The 18,663-nt window shown below is 31.2% G+C and overlaps 1 protein-coding gene across 4 annotated transcripts in view; it reads right to left on the bottom strand.

Annotated features, from left to right (window-relative positions):
* Positions 1-219: 219 nt before the first annotated feature.
* LOC143068675 (protein FAM124A-like) overlaps positions 220-18,663 on the bottom strand; it is a 32,562-nt gene continuing 14,118 nt past the window's right edge. Inside the window, exons 1-3 of one of the 4 annotated variants that reach the window (XM_076242914.1) lie at positions 12,245-12,336; positions 6,055-6,104; positions 220-3,046 (exon numbers count right to left, since the gene is read on the bottom strand). In XM_076242914.1, the coding sequence (XP_076099029.1) occupies positions 2,043-3,020 (978 nt within the window). In that variant the 5' untranslated portion in view covers positions 3,021-3,046; positions 6,055-6,104; positions 12,245-12,336 and the 3' untranslated portion in view covers positions 220-2,042. Of the gene's footprint in view, positions 3,047-6,054; positions 6,105-8,886; positions 8,954-9,062; positions 9,159-12,244; positions 12,337-18,663 lie in introns of those variants that run through there. The other 3 variants (XM_076242911.1, XM_076242913.1, XM_076242910.1) reach the window with 3 other exon arrangements.

The raw sequence follows: 18,663 nt of genomic DNA, 5'->3' as shown, positions 1-18,663 counted from the left end.
TTCCTATATCTATATAGTAAATTATATTATATCTCTTATGTTGTATACTTGTTTTGCGATGCATGTTTAATATATAGGATCGGCGTTTCTTTGTTCGCCGATAAACACAGTTCATGTTAATGCATACATCACTTCATTTTCTATATATTGTACCTGTTGTATACTCTGTATCTGCTTTCCGCTATATCATATATTTAAATATTAAAAATACACTGCACATAGTTTATAAATATATTTTATTCATTATAATAAATACAATTGTCATTTTATAATAAATACAATGTTGTAACAACGCTTCATATTCTTACAAAACAGTTCAGCAGCACTAGTAAATGCATTATTATTCCATTATCCCAATTTGGAAGAAATTACAGTCAATTTTGCTTTAAAAGAAAGCTTACAGTCTACAAAACAAATTTTATTAGATTGCTGCCTTTCTAGGGTAAAAGTTTGTTAAATCCGTATTTTAGAAGAAAATGAATAAATGTGTTCATGTTTCCATGATGAATTAGACTTAAGATATAATTTATATCAACAATTAAAAAGTCTGTTAATTTCTGTAGCTTTTACATCTTTTTAAAGACATCAGAATTTCATATGAATTGACATACTGCATGTTTCAATACAAAAACCATCATTACACAGAGTTGATAACATACTGAAAACTCTGAATTTGCCGGTCTGTTACATTTCGAAAGCTTTACATATATCGTAATTGACCGACCATTTCAGAAACAGACATAATTATTTTTAACAAATATAATCGTCAAGTAAAGTACTGATAACAAATATCAAAAATTTTGCTTTACCATTTCTTCAGTTACAGTATACAACAAACATACGCTTTTCCAAATCAAAATTTCTTAACGTAACAATTACTTGGCAGTAAATTTGATTAAATGCAAACATATAAGTGTAATTAAATTGCTTCATCCAACTTGGATGAGGTCTATAAGAATATAAGACAGACATGACAGAGATATATGTCTGATCGTTTTCGTGCAGGAGTGCAACATATATACCATTATTGCCGTCTTCAGAATAGGTCTGAAACCTAGAGTTATTCTATCTTTTTTACTTTAAAATTTTATTCCAATTAAAACCATTCATACTATATCATTTTATTTTTTTGTAGTTATGTATACAATATACAATAATACTAAAATTTTAATAAATAAGATGGAATGCACGTGTATGTATATGAAAAAATACATAATAGGTAAGAAATGGAGAAGGTAAAGATACAGTCGGAATGTGGACACTACCACTAGTATCGAAATGAAATAAATAAGAAGTATTCCAAAACTTCACTTAACTAGGCCGTCGTATTTTTTTTCTTCTGAATTATATAAGTATAATGTGTCTTGAAACATGAGAAAGATACTATGTCTGTTGGGCTAAGGAAGGGAAGGAAGCTTTTTTGTCCCATTTTAAATTTGACCCTCATTCTTTTTATTCATCTATCGACTGGAAACAATGTGTTTGTCCTGAGAATTTGGTGTTGAAGCCAATCATGTGATAGTCTTTGTGAAATTTTTATATTAACTCTAAGCGTTTAAGAGCTTCACTTATTTAAAAGATAGTTGTCTTTTGTTGACGTACGTTCGTGTCTTTTGTTTGCTGTTTTAGAGACTGTTTTAGAGACTTCAGTTCCTACGCATGTTCCTGCTAATAATTGTTCGTACTTTTACGAGCATATTGTATGGCAACAAATGATAAGGTACGTTATGAAACACACATATGGAGTGTCAACAGTCTGTTCTTCAGGCTGATGTTGTTTGAAGAAACAATGTATTTAATTAAAGTGTACATAAATAATTGTATTGGGAAATGAAGTTCAGGTATTTTAGGATCTTTTGTGATGTATTGTGCAGTTTGGGTTAAGTAGGTAATTTAAATGCAGTATCTAATTTTCTTGACTTTGGTACACTTTGATCAAATGGAATACTTAATGATATAGAGTGATGAAAATGGGTGCAAACAAAATGTGATTCTTTGAGGTGACGAAATTACTGGCAATGTTTTAGGATAAATCTGCTTTGTCATACATAAAAACCCGATAAGTGGACTGTTTTGTCTGACGTGTCAGACTTGTCTGAATTTGAGGATTTTCTGGATTTGTCCGAATTTGAGGATTTTCTGGAATTGTCCGAACTATCAGAACGTTTCCTGTTAATATCCAACGATTTTTCTAGCACAGGTGTCGGACAACCAGTCACTTCTAATATAATTGTATTTCCATCATGGTCCATTGTTTCCCATCGAGTGTCTGATAATGGTTTACACACATTTGGAAACAACGGCACAATATGTCCTACTTCCGGTACTCGGAACTGTAATTTCACACAATATGGAGGTCGTGGTTTAGTTTCACCTCCTAATTTCTTTAATGCAAATTGAATGTCATAATGAATGTGAGTATGAACTGTGAATAAACAGAAATCGTTTCGATGCAAATCCGGTTCTGATCCGATTATCAATTTATAAAACCGCACCATATCGTTCCAATTATCTTCACTAGTGAACACAACCATCCGTATATGTTCTTTCCCATAATGCACTTGTCTGACAGCCCAAAGAGGTAGATCGTCTGATGTGTAATAAAAGTCCTGACTATTATAAGGGTAAGGGTTTACCCTCCCCCTCGCAACTTGTTCTGAATGATGAAATTTCCAAGGTGACCTTTCAAAATGTCGTTTTGCACCTTGAATACGTTCACAACCTAACATTCCTTCTTCGTGTAAAAATACCATTATAGAAATACTTGGTATATGTGATGTATAAACATCTAAATGATTTTCAGTGTTTCCGTTTGTATCTGTCATTTCCGCAACTTTGACCACATGGAGATCTGGGTCAATCCAATCAATAACTGGTTGATATATATCCATCATTGGGTAAATCTCGTGAGAGTCTGTGAGACAATGGATTGTCAGACGATACGGATCACTGAGCATTATGGAATCTGTATCTGAGGTTCCCGACAAACTAACACTTTCTGCCTCAGTCTCTGAACGCATTGAGCTAATAGAGGATATGCTGCTGCCTGAAAAACATGAATTTATACGTGTAAAATATATAAGAAAAGCTATGTTTTTAATTGTTTAAATGCTCAACATTCTTGCTTTCTTCCCTTCTTAAATTGAGTGTCGTGTCACACGGTGTGTGTGGGTCACTCTTTCCTTGTAATGCTTGTCACTACAAACTAGTGATGTTCTGCCCATTTAAAATAATAAAAATAATATATATCGTACAGCACAACAGAGCATACATTACGGTTCATTTTCTTTGATATTATATTGTAAACTCTTTCTCTCGTAATATGAAATTAAAAAAAAAAGAAATCAGCGTATTTACCATAGTATGATGAACAAAGACGAGGACTGCCGATGACCACAGGGACTCGGTTAGCAGATTAAAATTTTGTAAATCAATGTTTTTAATTTATTTTTTATTATTTCCTGTCTATTTGCATTACTATATTAACGTATTTAACGTTGCCATCACTATTTCTTTGTTTTCTGGCAATGTGCAGTTTACTATCCATATCCATATACTGAAAAAACCTAAAGGGATCTAAGTCGCCATCTTGAATTGCCTTCCCTACTTTAGATAAAAAATAATTAAAAATATTAATAAATTACTATATACCTTACAACAGCCCTCATTTTCTTCCGAAATTATTCTTCTAGCACATGCATATTTTGATTTGTGGATTAACAGAACCCTTACGCAGTTTCAGTTGCATTCGTGTCAGAATATTCAAATTTCCCGGCGAAAGCAACGTATCATTCGGAAACTTCCGGGTTGATGCGCTTACTACAACGATAAATCCTTATAAACAGACGAGTGCTGTCCCCTAACTTCATACCTACGCCACACCAAGATATCCTTCATATAAATAAAATATCAAACAAAAATGTCTTTGAACAGTTAGTGCATGTATTGTTTCAATATCAGATTATCCTCCTATCCTTCCGCCCATTGAAAATATCAAATGATTGTCCCAAACTATCGGGTTGTATTTCTGAGATCTTCTGACATCGTCCTGATATTTTTCAAATCATGGATTTATGCAGTACAACATTTATATAATCAGAGGAGTATGTATGTATATGGAAAAGGGGCCTACTGATTGAACTTCATACATGCATGTATGATAAGTTAATATACTTTTTCAAAGTATTACTCCAAGTTGACCTACCAACCGGCCCTCCCCCTTTTTTTTATATCCTGGTACTGTTAGTAAACCTTATAAATCCCATTGAGCGTGTCAATATTTTAAGTAACTTCTTCATTTTATTGATGTGTCTACGAAAAAGTCAGTGATTTATGTTACCCCGTTTGAAGAAAGGTTCTATTCGTTAACATGGTTAATAATTTTGCGCTCGATATGTAATAATAAATCAGGGGACAGCACTCGTCTGTTTTTAAGGATTTATCGTTGTAGTAAACGCATCAACCTGGAAGTTTCCGAATGATACGTTGCTTTCGCCGGGAAATTTGAATATTCTGACACGAATGCAACTGAAACTGCGTAAGGGTTCTGTTAATCCACAAATCAAAATATGCATGTGATAGAAGAATAATTTCGAAAGAAAATGAGGGCTGTTGTAAGGTATATAGTAATTTATTAATATTTTTAATTATTTTTTATCTAAAGTAGGGAAGGCAATTCAAGATGGCGACTTAGATCCCTTTAGGTTTTTTCAGTATATGGATATGGATAGTAAACTGCACATTGCCAGAAAACAAAGAAATAGTGATGGCAACGTTAAATATGTTAATATGGTAATGCAAATAGACAGGAAATAATAAAAAATAAATTAAAAACATTGATTTACAAAATTTTAATCTGCTAACCGAGTCCCTGTGCCGATGACATGTTTATTTCATTGTATCTTTAGTCTTCATTGTATCTTTAAATATTCCATTGTGTTTCTTTCAAAAGTATAGAAAGGACTTCGAACATGTCCACATATTCCTCTTTAAAATTAAAAGTAACGAGAAACTAGTCAAATCGAAAAGTTCAAAGAGAGACATTGTTTGGTTTAAAAATAAGACTTTAATTATCTCCTTATGTAAACATTATTATATTTTTCGTCGTAGAGCCTATTTGAAACAAGATTGAAAAGATTAGCTTTAAGATGTTATCTTTGAAGATTTGTATTTTCTTTTTAACCTGACCGAAAGAGGTGTTGATTGTTGACAAATAGAGATACAACAAAAGACATGAGTAGATCGGTACCCGTAGATCATAGCTTTATGGCCGATAATTGGATAGTCATCATTAAAACTACTGAACTCGCCGTCTTGTAATAAAAGTCTTTGTCAGTGGAATTATTGTTTTGGCTTTGTGTATACGGATTATCATTGAAGAAAGAGAATCGGTTTTTTAAGTTTTACCAAAAACTTAACTATAGACATCTGGCAATCCGTAGATTTGAAATAATTAATAAGATGAGGTCTTATGAAACAAAATAGCATTAAAGTGTTCAAAATGACCGTTCGTTTTATTGATAATTCGAAAATCTATACCAAAATTAAGATTACAATATAATTAATCGTACATATCAGGATAAAACAGACAAGAGAAATAACTAACCTTTTCGATTCCTCCTAATCAAATATTTTCCTTTATGTTTTTGAGATATTTATAGTAATTAGAACACCACAAAAACAGTAGTGAAAGAAGCAGAAGCGCCATATGTTTCATAGTTTTCTATAAAAACAGCAGCACACCACTTGAATATTTTTATTTCTCATAATGTGTAAACTGACCATGCATATAATGTATAAAACAAATAGAGACGGCTAAAGAAAATATTATTGAAAGCATGTTTATAAAACTCATGTCGGTATTATTTTTTTTCTATTTTACATGATAATGCTGCATTTTTCTCAATTTCTTTTTTTCTTTTGCATGAAAATACGGCGTTTATTCGGAATACTTACACTCACGAGGTAAGCTGTTCGCTAGAAACTTTTTTTTAAAAGTTTGTAACTTATTAGATTTTTCATAGTTTATAGTACGCATTATAATTATATACATACCGTCATTTGAAGAGTTTGATGCAGACGCCGATAAACTTCCTCGACGTGATCTGAAATTAAACCAAAAAAAAGTAAATATCAAGAGATTAGACAAAAGAAAAAGAATGGTAAAGAAGAGAAATAACCCTTTAACAAAATATACGCTTTGCTCAATTGCAATCCATCAGCATATTTTGAAACTTGGAAGTTATGTGACAAAGGTGTAGCATGTAGGTAACTATATTAAACAGCTACATTTTCCTGTGATTTAATAATTGTAACAGAATCGAATCACTTTGTTCCATTCAAGAATGTTTTCTCAGTAGTGCGCTAAAAATTTTCCCTTTTAAAAAAAATTACTATGTTGGTAGTAGTAAATGACAACGAAAATATCAGCAGGTGCGAGGCAGACAATAACTATAACATATAACTGAATGAATGGAATACAATGATAAATCGGGTAATAAATATCGATGTAAAAAGAAGAAAATAAAAAAATATTTGCTCTATAATTGTTTCTTATCAATATCTAACCCAATTTCCCTTTTTGCCAGGTGGGAAATTCTTGATTTTTTTCATCGGTGTTTATTTTACACTTTATTATTAAATATTTATATTACTCCAATTAAAACCTGTTTCAACAAAACCAGAAATGAAATTTAAGTAAGCATTGTATGAAATTGTCAACGTTCATTTATTCAATAGTCCGTTTTGTTTATTTCAAATAGAATTTTTATTATGGGATATCAATAGATCTAAGGTTACGACTATGGTCGGTCATGAAAATATATTTTATGGTATCAAATCACCTTAACAAAGTAGCATTTGATTCATCGGGATTCGTCGGAAAACACGATAGCCTGTTTTGAAATTTCAACGATTGTGATTTGTGTGGTCTCATTCATGTTCATAAAGAGTAAATATAATAGAAACCGAATATAAAAGATACGCAAACAGTTGTATTTTTACTAAATCATTCGTACACAGTTTGTATTATTTTCTTTTCATATAGTGTTTTTTCTCTTTCTCGACTATTCGTGAAAAGTAAATCTGTCAATAAGAAATACCAAAAAGTCCTGAAAGTAATGGACTTTTGGAAATACTAGGAAGACCAACAAACATGCCCGAACAACATTTATATATTGTTTTCGATATGGATTAATGAAAGTCTTTCTGTCTTTTGAATTAGGAATTTCAAATCTTGATCTCATTTTAAGTTTGTGCAAATTTAAGTGTTTCAGATTTTTTTAACACGACAAATTTTAATTTTATTGTCAACTGCCTTCTTCAATGATTGACATACTTAAAATGTAACACCAGTATTTGAAAAAAAAAAATGCAACGTTTGCAAACCGTAATGCATTATTTGGACCATGGTGATTTACATTTTTATGGCCATAAAACACCTGTTACAAATTTAATTTCGTAATCATCCCACTTCTTTGTACCATTTCCTGTATATTTTAAATGTGTTTGATAATTTTCAAATAAAAAAGGCGAATAAAAAAACTATAATTTATTTTGCCAAATTACAGCCATGAACAGTAATGTCATTTATATCACTATATTGGGTAATCTTGTCAACGCACCACTGTTATTTACAATGGAGAAGAAACCCCATATCTCGATTCAAACAAAGAACACACAGTCCTAAAAGATAGCCGTTTGCTTCAAGAAAGAGAACACCAAGGAAAGTTCAACGCAATAAATCACAGAGGCCGTAATCCCCAAATTATACCTTCTTTACTAAATACATTCACTTTCCTTTTACTTTTTACAATTGGGATATGGATTGTTGAAAACTTTGTTGAGCATTGAAAACAAGAATGATATTAGTTCGCGTGATTACCACCTATAGTTGTAAACATGTAATTTTGGTATTAAAACCATTAATTTACAGAACAAGGATTGTAATCACGCACATAAAAACTTGTATACCAGCCCACCTGCTTGTTCCTTTGATAGGGCTTATTAGATGTGCGTTTTTTCCTTAAATGGTCATAACTGGTCAGTTTATCAATTCATAATATTGACAACTTACAAAAGAACTAGTCATAAAATTATTATTCGACTAAATCAATGTGTGCTTACTTTCTTTCTATTATGAACTGAACACTCACGACGATTTTGATTTGAAATAATGAGGATTTCCTCCACCATTCTAATAAATATATAAGCCATAAGCCGCGCGCCCCCAAACTTTAAGAAAACCAAAGTATATAAACATGAGAAACACATTGCAGTACCCGCAGCATCGTGATTTTTGTGCAGCCTTTATCAGACAGGTTCAAGATTAAAATATTGGGAAGCAAAGTACTTGAAACGTAGAGGGAGTTCAAAATTTAGATCATAAATGATACAAACTAAATCGTCTAAAGTTAGTACTGCCTTCTTGGTTAAAGTCCAATCATGGAATTATCATTTGTAAATGGTCAAATTGAATGTAAAAAGATGACTAACAGCCAACTTTTTTTGTTTAAATCATGCTAGTTATTATAGAACTTTTAATAAGCGTACATCTGCATGCATTTAGTTCCCACTGTATACCCCTTGTAAAATAAATTTAATTAAAAACAAAAGGAAACACAACAGAAGTCTCAACCATGCAGGCACGTGATTAACTGGATACCAAAATCTTGCAGGAAGATCTACCACGTAAATCAAGATTAAAAATTACTTTGAAAGTGAATTGAAAAAAAACTTGAATTTTAAAGTTATATGTTATGACTCATTTTTCTTTGTGTTAAAAACTGTAAGCAATTTAGACAAATAATCAACAGAGCAAGATTTATATCTATCACGGAAAAGCAGTAAACACGTACATTTTGAAAAGACCTTCATACAAAATCCTACCTTTAAAGCAAGTTTACGTACATTATCCTTCATTTTCGTAATACCATAATGACTTAAAATGTAAAACACGCAGTACACAACAGCCAGAAAACAAGTTAAATGTCCGAAATAGTTTGGTTAGGCGTTCAGTAAACAGTGAAACATGATGTCCAGTAATAGTTTGTCGTGTCACATACCTTGTTTAAAGAAATACTTGTACAATACAGGTCAAACTTCCATTAAGTGCTCTCCTGACATCTTAACATCATATTACTTTTAACTTCCGGAGTAAAGTAGAATAAAAGGACACTTCAGGTAAAATGGGTTAGTTTATTCATAATTTTCATATGTATAGAATATTAGAATTTAAATTGTGAAGTCAACCTTGGAACTATTTTTATTGTAATTCGGCACACTATGCAACATATGGGTTAAATATTGTTTACACAGGCCATTTGATAACAGTTACCCCTAAAACATGTTTACACTTCGTAAATTCATACCACTAACGTATTTTAATACATTTGTATACTATTCGTCTGTTACAGGCTAAAATATATAAATACATTTGCTATTATATAACATGTATTTATTCTGTTTAACATGTAGTAATACACATTGATTCAAATGCCTCCTGTAGACCTGTGTCAATCGTGGTGTTTTTAGTGTCAACTATGTTCAGGGAACCAAAAGTGAGATGGTCTTTACAAAATCAGTCTTTCACAATTGCGTATGAGTCAATTATTGCCTATGTTCATTAAGTTATAGGATGTTTAAAAATACGATTGAAAATATTCTGATTGCTCTCTTTTCAAATCTTTCCCCTTGTAGTTATTTCTATCTTTTTAACAAGTGTTTCAACAGTCTGTCTAATTATCTGTAAGTTTCATTTAGAGCCATTTCAATGCACCAAGGGCGATGATTAAAAATGCTGTAACCATGCATTGTCCTTTAGTACTTCTAGTACTTTAAATGATCAATTTCTAACCATAATTTAAACCAAGGCTGTCTCTCGACAAGTTGTTGGAGTATTTGATATACATGTACTTTAATAGATTACGTATATATATAGTTGTAAACGATAATATTTGACAGTAGGTCTGTTTTCATACTTTGATCACCTGAATGGGATCACAGCAAGTTATCAATTACTGAAATAGGCTATTAAAAATTTCAATGGAACATTTTGTGATCCTGTCAATTTAATGACGTATCGACGTTTTTAAATTTCATTTTAAAAGTAATAATAAAATGTCATAACTCCGATTTGTTTGCTGGTAGTGTCAAATATTATGGCATTGTGCACATATCGATAATTAATAATTGTAATAATAGAACTTTCATCTATACAAAACGTTATTGATAACTCAAACTGACACCGAACTGCAACTGCAATGCGCATGATAACTTAATCTTTTTTAGCGTTTCTGTATTGAATATCAAATTTCATTTCATTTTCCAACAATCAAAGGAAATTGACTAGTGAGGAATTGCACTTTTAGTACAGTCGTAATGTGGACTGATATCATTATGCTTTATAGTCTTTATAAAGCATTCATTTTGAAGGAAAGATTTAATTTACGACGGATCCACACATGAAAAATTAAAGGACACGATCATATAGTAACATGAAAATCTTTAATACGAAAGGATAATAATCTATTGAGGCTTGCTTCATTTTGTTTTTCCATGTGAACGAATATCGCAGAAGAACATTGTTAAAGTGTAATGTACCCAGTAACATGCATGAAAACTGCAGTAATATACCTTTTATCTGGTAATTAAGATAAATACTACACCGTTTTAGATATTATACGGAATGGAATTTTATAATGGGATCATTCTAGCAAAATATATTATTCAAATTATTGAAATGTTGTGTTTTGCATTGTTCGTTTTTTCTCCTAGACCTATTTCAATTCATTTGACAATTCGTTGTCCATTTAATTTCCTTTTTTAAATGCTCAAAGAAAAGAACAAAGCATTAAAGCACCAAAAGAGATGCTGTTCAAATATTAGAATGTTAGTTTTCCTGTAAGATTTGTAAAACTCTGATCTAATTGGACTTCCTTAAGTGTTTGAAAAGTCATAGACTACAGACTTTTCTTCTTCTTTGAATTTCCAAGAAAAAGAAAAAAGGTATTAAAGCACCAAAAGAGATGCTGTTCACAAATTCTAATGCTAGAAATTACTTTTCATGATTGACCTTTATATTTGGACTAATTGGACTTCCTCGAGTGTTTTAAAACATACAATTACATTTTTACTCTTGACTAAAGGTATAGATAGAAAAAATACAACCGAAAAAAAAACTATTTATCAAACATTCAACCTGTTGTGTTCAAGTGTCATGCCAATGTCAAGTGTCAACATATAAGGACCAGCATCTTTAAAATCTTGAACATTTTGATAAACTACCACTGACAAATCAAATTAGAAAGTATTTAGAGTCATACATGTGTGTAATGATGGTCAAGGTATGAGTACCTTAATTGGTGGTCTATTGACTGGTCAGAGTTAAGATTTTATACTATTACTACAGTCGCTTTGTGGCAGTTTATCTTATTATAAGAAATATTTTCGTCGTAATCACCTTTTTGTTAGCTTTTGACCAATTATTCACCTATCCAACCGATTAATGAAGGAATTCCGCGCATTCAAGGTTTGAACATGTCCATAATATATAGAAAAAGAACCGCTGTGGGTCTCATTAATACTTTAGTTACATGTATATGTATACCAATTAGTAAGATAAATGTTACACTGACTGTTTATGGAAATGGCAATATCTATAAACGTACATTTAGTTAAATATATGTTTTAGGTCATTCCGTGTATTGATGTTTGATAATGTTTACATTTAATGGGAACATAGTTGTTAGATTGTCTTTAAATAATGTATAATATCTTACAATTAATTTACAAAATTATCTTTACACTTTTTAGGAAAGACAATGTTGTATAGAACTATTTTTTTCGTTAATGTGCTAAATGTAAATATATGCGACAGTAACACTATCAATGGCGGTTCCAGTGGGTTGGACCCCCTTTCTTTGTTTTCTCCGTTTTATCCTGGGTTCGGACCCTTCCTTAATGATGATGGCTAGATCCTCCCCTGTCTACCAAACAATATAAAAAAAACATGCCAATATATAAGGCAAACTATCGGCGGTCTTCCGTTTTCAGCTATCTTTTAAAAATACATGCAAGTTACAACATAACATTTCTTGCCTATATAAAAAAAAATAGGCCGAGATGAAACACCCAAAGGGAAAGTTGTATTGTTTCACGTAGAATAAGCGGTGCCTAACTGTCCATCCTTTTGATAAATTTCTACAGAAAATACCCTTCTAACAGATATAAAATCTTTTCTTCTTACTTTTCATATAGACACTTACTGGCGTCAAGTCACAAATACTATTATTGATATCGGAAGTACAGAGTCGGATCTACTCAATAGTACTTGATGATAAAAATTGATTTAGTCCTTCTCAAGTGGGCTTATTTACAACACCTTCTTTGCAAATTTATCTAAGATGATAATAATGATTATAAAGGTTAATGATACCTAGTTCGCAGCTATCGTAAGAGTTGTTGACTTTGAAAATCAAGGCAAAATAAACAGAATTGTATGTATAGTATCAAAGAATATACAACGCCTCACTTATACATTCTGGCGCGACCTCAGACACACGTGACATAGACTTTCTTCATGAAAGGTGTGAAAGATTAAATAGTTCAAATAAACTATACTATTTGGACTATTTTTGAAAAAGGCAAAGTACTTTTGCATATTGTTTGATACACAAAAAATCGATTAGTTTATTCTATAGTGCTTTGCTATTGAAATTGTGTTTCGTACATGTATATGTTTAGAAAAAAAGGTTTATTTTGTATGCGGTTGTATGCTTATGTTTGTGGTATTAAAGTTATGCATAGCTCTAAAACTCTGCTTATTTTTTCTATGTAGAAATAATTTTGTAGCATTACAACACATATGGATATTTTACTTCGGTATTAATGCCAATAAATCGATTTCATTGTTCGTTTTCATTTTCCCATAATCTAAAATTTCACTTTCAATTGCTTTTTTGCGTGAACTGATGAAAAATTCAACGTAATTTAATTAAAAAAACAAGACATCTGCATGCAATTATTTTGAATTGCATGTAAAAAATTTCCCTAGTCGTAATACATAAAAGAAAACTAAAACAACCTACCATAATGATTTTATGCATGGAAACATGTTGTAAACATCATTTAAGTTTTCCCTGCAGGCTGAGAGTTCCAATAGATTAAAATGACATGGAAATGTAATCTACCGTAAAGAACCCTTTTTCAGAGTTGATATGGCACTATCTATTCGATTTTCACTACTCCTTCAGAACAAAAACAAAATTCCCTCAAACAAAAGAAGATCGATTCAAAGTTGCGATCGTAAAATAATCCAATTTTAGTAATCCAATTAAAACAGACCAAGAGAACAATACTTAGAAATTTTATGGGCGAGAATCAGATAAAACCCTGAATAGCTGATGCTGATCTCACTGAAGATCCATCTTTGAGTCTCATTATTTGTCAAGGTTTGTGAAAACATCAGGAAATAATTGAATTATTAACAATTATATTTAGATGAGTGAATTACAGTCTTTGATCTTATCGAAACATATCTTTTTCTATTGAAAATAAGTTCGTAATTTCACAAAGCCGTCTGCTTTGGTATTGATCTGAAAGATCTAACATGCTATCAAATAATTTTCTAAAAACTGTATTTTTTTGGGGCTTCCCTCATCCGTTCATTTTCTTTTCTCTTTTAATATGTCTTGTATCTCTTAAAAAGTACGATAATAAGTTCTGATCATAGTCCTATAAAAACACTTTCGTTCCAAAGTTCTCAAAGTTAGCTTTAATTTAAAAAAAATATCTGTCATCTGAACTTTGAACGTATGTAACGTACGTAATATCATTGTACATGTTAAAGTAATTATGCAGATTACCTAAATATAAATTGACTTGGTTTGACCCAGAAAAGAAAATCATGAAAGAGATATAAGTTCAACAAATTTAATAAAAACAAAATGTTATAAATTTCAAAAATGTTTGTAAGCCAAGTTTAAATCTCTAAATCTGTTAGACTAAACACAGTTGGACTTTTTTCAATATTGAGATATCTGATAAGTTACGCCCTATCCTACATATTTCAAAGGAATGTGATTAAAACAAAAGTGTCACTATATTCCTTTAAAAATCATTCGCTTTGTTCTTTTTTGTGTCGTGATATGAAAGTCAATGGTTGTATGAACTAATTTGTATGAACTACAAACAGTAATATGACAGGTGGCTAACGACCCAAACGAAAACTAATATCTTAAAGATCTAAACTACTAAAAACATATAGGTAACAATCCCTTAGAAATAAAGGTTTAATCCAATCTACATAACTGTTATCACTGTCCACATTGAGAATACAGTTTGCGATACGGTATAGCTGTTACTCGAAGAGATGATTGCCGCTGACGGAAACGTACACTTTCAATAGATTTGAATATATTCCATAGGTTTAGTGAAATCAGCAATACAGTTCTCATCAGCGGATTGTGATTTGCATATTTTCGGTGTTTTAATTATTCAGTATTTATATATAATACTTATTCCGATTTCCAAGCTTCAACTATTGAAATAGCTTTATATTGATTATATGGAATTAGGAGTGAGGAACAGGAAGAATTATCCTTTTTCACTCTTAAAATTTTGCCATATCTTTCAGTGCAAAAAAGCAGATATCATATGGAAGTGTTGCTTTTAAGGCATATATGTAGCAAAGACAAGGATGCGGACACTTACAATGCATATTTTACCATTAACGAATTCAACAGTGAGCAAAATTCATACAATATGAACGACACATTGAAGACAACATATGAAAGTTACATCCAACTGCCTTATTTACATAAAAAAAACACAAAAGCAAAATTAACGATAACCACTGATTAACTAGCTCTGCATGGTATTCTAAATTTGGAGTGTAGGAAGAGCTTTTTGTCAACATCAAACACTCCTTTTTCCTTGCCATTGTGTCCCGCCGCCTATGATGACAGATACACCTGATGAATTTGAAATTAATAGAAAAATACGATTGTTTGCAAAAGTTGTGTGTTGAATAGTAATTAAATATCTGTGCAATTATCAAAATGTTAATTTGTTTTGTTAGAAAACAGAGGTTGTAATCGGAAATGAGTAAACCCTCGCGTTTGTTTCCTATCAGATAAATGTCACAAGTGAGATTTGTTTTCAAAGAAATAAATGTAGTAATTAAAGCGATGAGACGCCTTTTCAAAAATTATGGCAATCGTTTTAAAACAGAACGTTGCATGTATTGTAAACAAGTTTTGTTTGAATGTGAAAGGAAGTTCTATGTTTGCTGTATAGAAGTCCTTGTTAGCATTGATGACATCAATATTTGCACAACGTTTACGACTTATTATTTAAACAAGACATAAAAGGACGACTTAGTTGTAGTGTAAAGCAATAATATTGAAGATTATTTATTGCTTAATTGGTGGAACAGTATAGCAGGTATATTTCCGCTTTCACTATTGACTAGACATAAAATGTCGGTTTTTTCAATTGTAGTCGTTTCTCGTAAATTTTGACATATTTTTTTCAGTAAAAACAGTAAAACTATGTTTTGGGTATATCAAGTCAGACAGCAAAACACAAACAAGACCAAACCGAAAGAGATACAATGGGTTACATGCCGTGGCCAATCACAGGCAAGACAATGTATAATATATTGTTAGAGATACCCCAATTCGATTAAAGTTTGTAAGCATTTTTTTGACCATATGTAAAGCCTTTATATGTCTTTAAATATTGCTCGCCTTTCAAACTTTAATACTATATCTCATGTCCTCTCAAGAACATTAAAATACTTTTTTGTTTGGTGATCTCATTTACGTTATTAAAGTCAGACTTTATTCGTATATCAAATGATAGTTTAAACTACACATTTAGTTACTCTCTCTCTTTCAGAAATACACAAACAGAAGGCCACCACTCGGGATATAGTTATCATAATGTACTCAATAATTCGCGTGTTTCAAAGATCTATCACATCTCTTACGATCAATCAATATTAACATTGATAAGTATACCATCAATCAAAGCCGACTGCCAATTAGAAATTTTATTAAACAGATGGATTACTGTCGATGCATAATAAACACTTTTACATAAATCGAAGAAAAGTTTCAAATCACAAAATCTATAGAATTAGTTATTGAAAATCCTTTGGTTGTTGTCATCATCTTTCAATAAATCGGGTATTGTGGGAAATAACTATAACAAAAGATCACAATGTAGATACAAAAAAGGGAAAATAGACTTCCGAATGAACAGCATAATGCGTTAATGATGTATACAAGGAACATGTACAGAACAGATGTATAAACGAACACGAATGCGAAAACGATTAAGAACATAAAACACAACGCTTTTAAGAACTCGAACTCGAGATCTTTTATCAACTCAACGGAAGATAACGACAAAACGAACTACATTCGAATAGTGACTAAGAATATTATAGCGCTCCAAAATAGTAGGCATATCTTTTAATAATGTACAGACGGTACGATTTCTGCATTGTTGACGGTATAAAGTTGCTTACATCTACATCATTTGGTCTCTGGTTAGTAATTATCTCATTTGCAATCATAAAACATCTTCTTATTTTTCGAGCTATTTTATGATCTCAAAACAAAATACGAATTCAGTAACTTCTAGATGCTTTAGTAAGTTAAGCATGCATGTTTCATACGGGTTGGTTAAAAGTATGCATTATCTAGCTGATGATTATTATAGGTTATATGACATCTAGAATGAGTGCAAACATTAATGTCAAAACAAGCTGTGGTCACGACTGCTATATTAAAACATCAGCTTATCAATGCAAACGTTTCATGGGCTTTGATACTTTAAGTTATAGTTCAAATGTTTCAAAAACTATCAGAAACCGACAAAAAGCTTAAATCATCAGCCCACTATATGTCTGCGGCAGATGGCGTTGAAGAGAAACTTTTCATAATGGGAAACATACTTCTGATGTTGTATTGATTGTCGAAGTCTTAGTATTGATGAAGTGACAGTCAATAAGATCATGACTCGTTTATCCCTCGATATGTTAGGTTTTTTTTTCAATTTTTAGCACTGGAGATACTAGTACATATAGGTGACTATAACATAAACGCACATTATGCAGACTAAAATCCAAATTTTTGAAATAGGATTTGAAAAATAGAATCAGAGGTTTAAAACTTCACGTATACTCAATAAATACATGTAAATTGAGGTTTTAATTGCTAATTGTCCAGTGGTAAATGTTGAAACATTTTTAAAAAGGTGACGATGAAAATTTTCTAAGCTTAAGTTGGTCTCTTTTTTCTACTGTAATGCTAGTTTGTTGTTGAGTTTTGAACAATTATTTCTCTGTCGCCTTTTAATCGTTTTAAGGATCTTGCTTTTTTACTTGTTTGAATTGGAAAATCCAAATCTTTGTCGGTTGAAATGATAACCATATACGTTCATATTTATCTCATCGTACTTTAATATTTAAATTTACATGCTTCAACAATAATTCAATTTATAATATTAAACATGTAAATTCCTGTATTATACCTGCATTACACTTATCACTCAGTAAACATAAGCCGCTTATAAGTATTTACAGTGCTATTTGTATCAATAATCGTAGCTCAGGGGAAAATTTACAAGAATAACCTTTTATGTATTTAATGCTTCTAACCTTCTATAAGTATATTACGACTTAGTTTGTGTATTATCAGTTTTATTAGTCTTTGTTTGGGCAGTTACAAACACTTCATCATACTCTAGTCGTCTATTGAAAGTGTTTAGTCTGAAAAATTGCTCTCAATACATATTTAGGGAAGCGAAAAAAGTTCAAGTTCTTAAATACCAAACCATTTATTGTTATCTTGAGTTGCTCATCTTAAGTGTTCTTTAATATAGACATATCGGTTCCATCTGTTTTAAACATCTATCATTTACTGGCAAAACAAAATGATTGTCCTTTCATGGAGAGAAAAATAAAAAAGAGTTGGGAGATTCCCTCATTAGAAAAACTTACAATACCATGGTAAAAACTGAAAAAAAACTATCAAAGACAAACAACAGTCTACATAGCACATCAGAAATAAGAATGTGAAATATTTAAGTGTCTTTTCATTTTAGAACGTGGCGTTTTGAATAATATTAGTTTAAAGTAGCAAGTCAACAGAAATGAATAGAAATAAAATGAAAGATTGTTTGATTTTATTTGTCCTTCACTAAACCATTTACTAATATCTTATGTCATCCCTTCACAAAATTAGAATTCAACATGTACAGATGTATATATATAAAGATACGTCCTTGTACCACTGAAGGTGACATAACACAGTGCACAAGGACGTGATGTAATCAATGCACAAATTGATGTTCTGTAATATATGTCTGATCAACATGCAAGACATGTAAAACACGGTGAATAGTGGCTTGTGTCAGACGTTAAACGTGTCCCTATGCATTTTACAACTTGTTCCTTCAATTGGTAAAATTTTTAATGAAATTTTTCAATTGTATGACATACCTTTTAACAAACTTTTACATTTTATCTTAAGTTATTTCATCATCGATCAATGCCTAGTACAAGACTTTAATTTTGACTTACGTTGTATTAAGTCCGAAAAATTATGGCGTTCTGAGTCTTAAAACGGTATCTTTGATGCTTGTTTTAACAGATAA

Source organism: Mytilus galloprovincialis, chromosome 3 (genome assembly GCF_965363235.1).
Source record: "Mytilus galloprovincialis chromosome 3, xbMytGall1.hap1.1, whole genome shotgun sequence".
Classification (NCBI taxonomy): Eukaryota; Metazoa; Mollusca; class Bivalvia; order Mytilida; family Mytilidae; genus Mytilus; species Mytilus galloprovincialis.
Note: the sequence above shows the minus strand (reverse complement) of the source record. Positions and strands in the feature narration are given on the sequence as shown.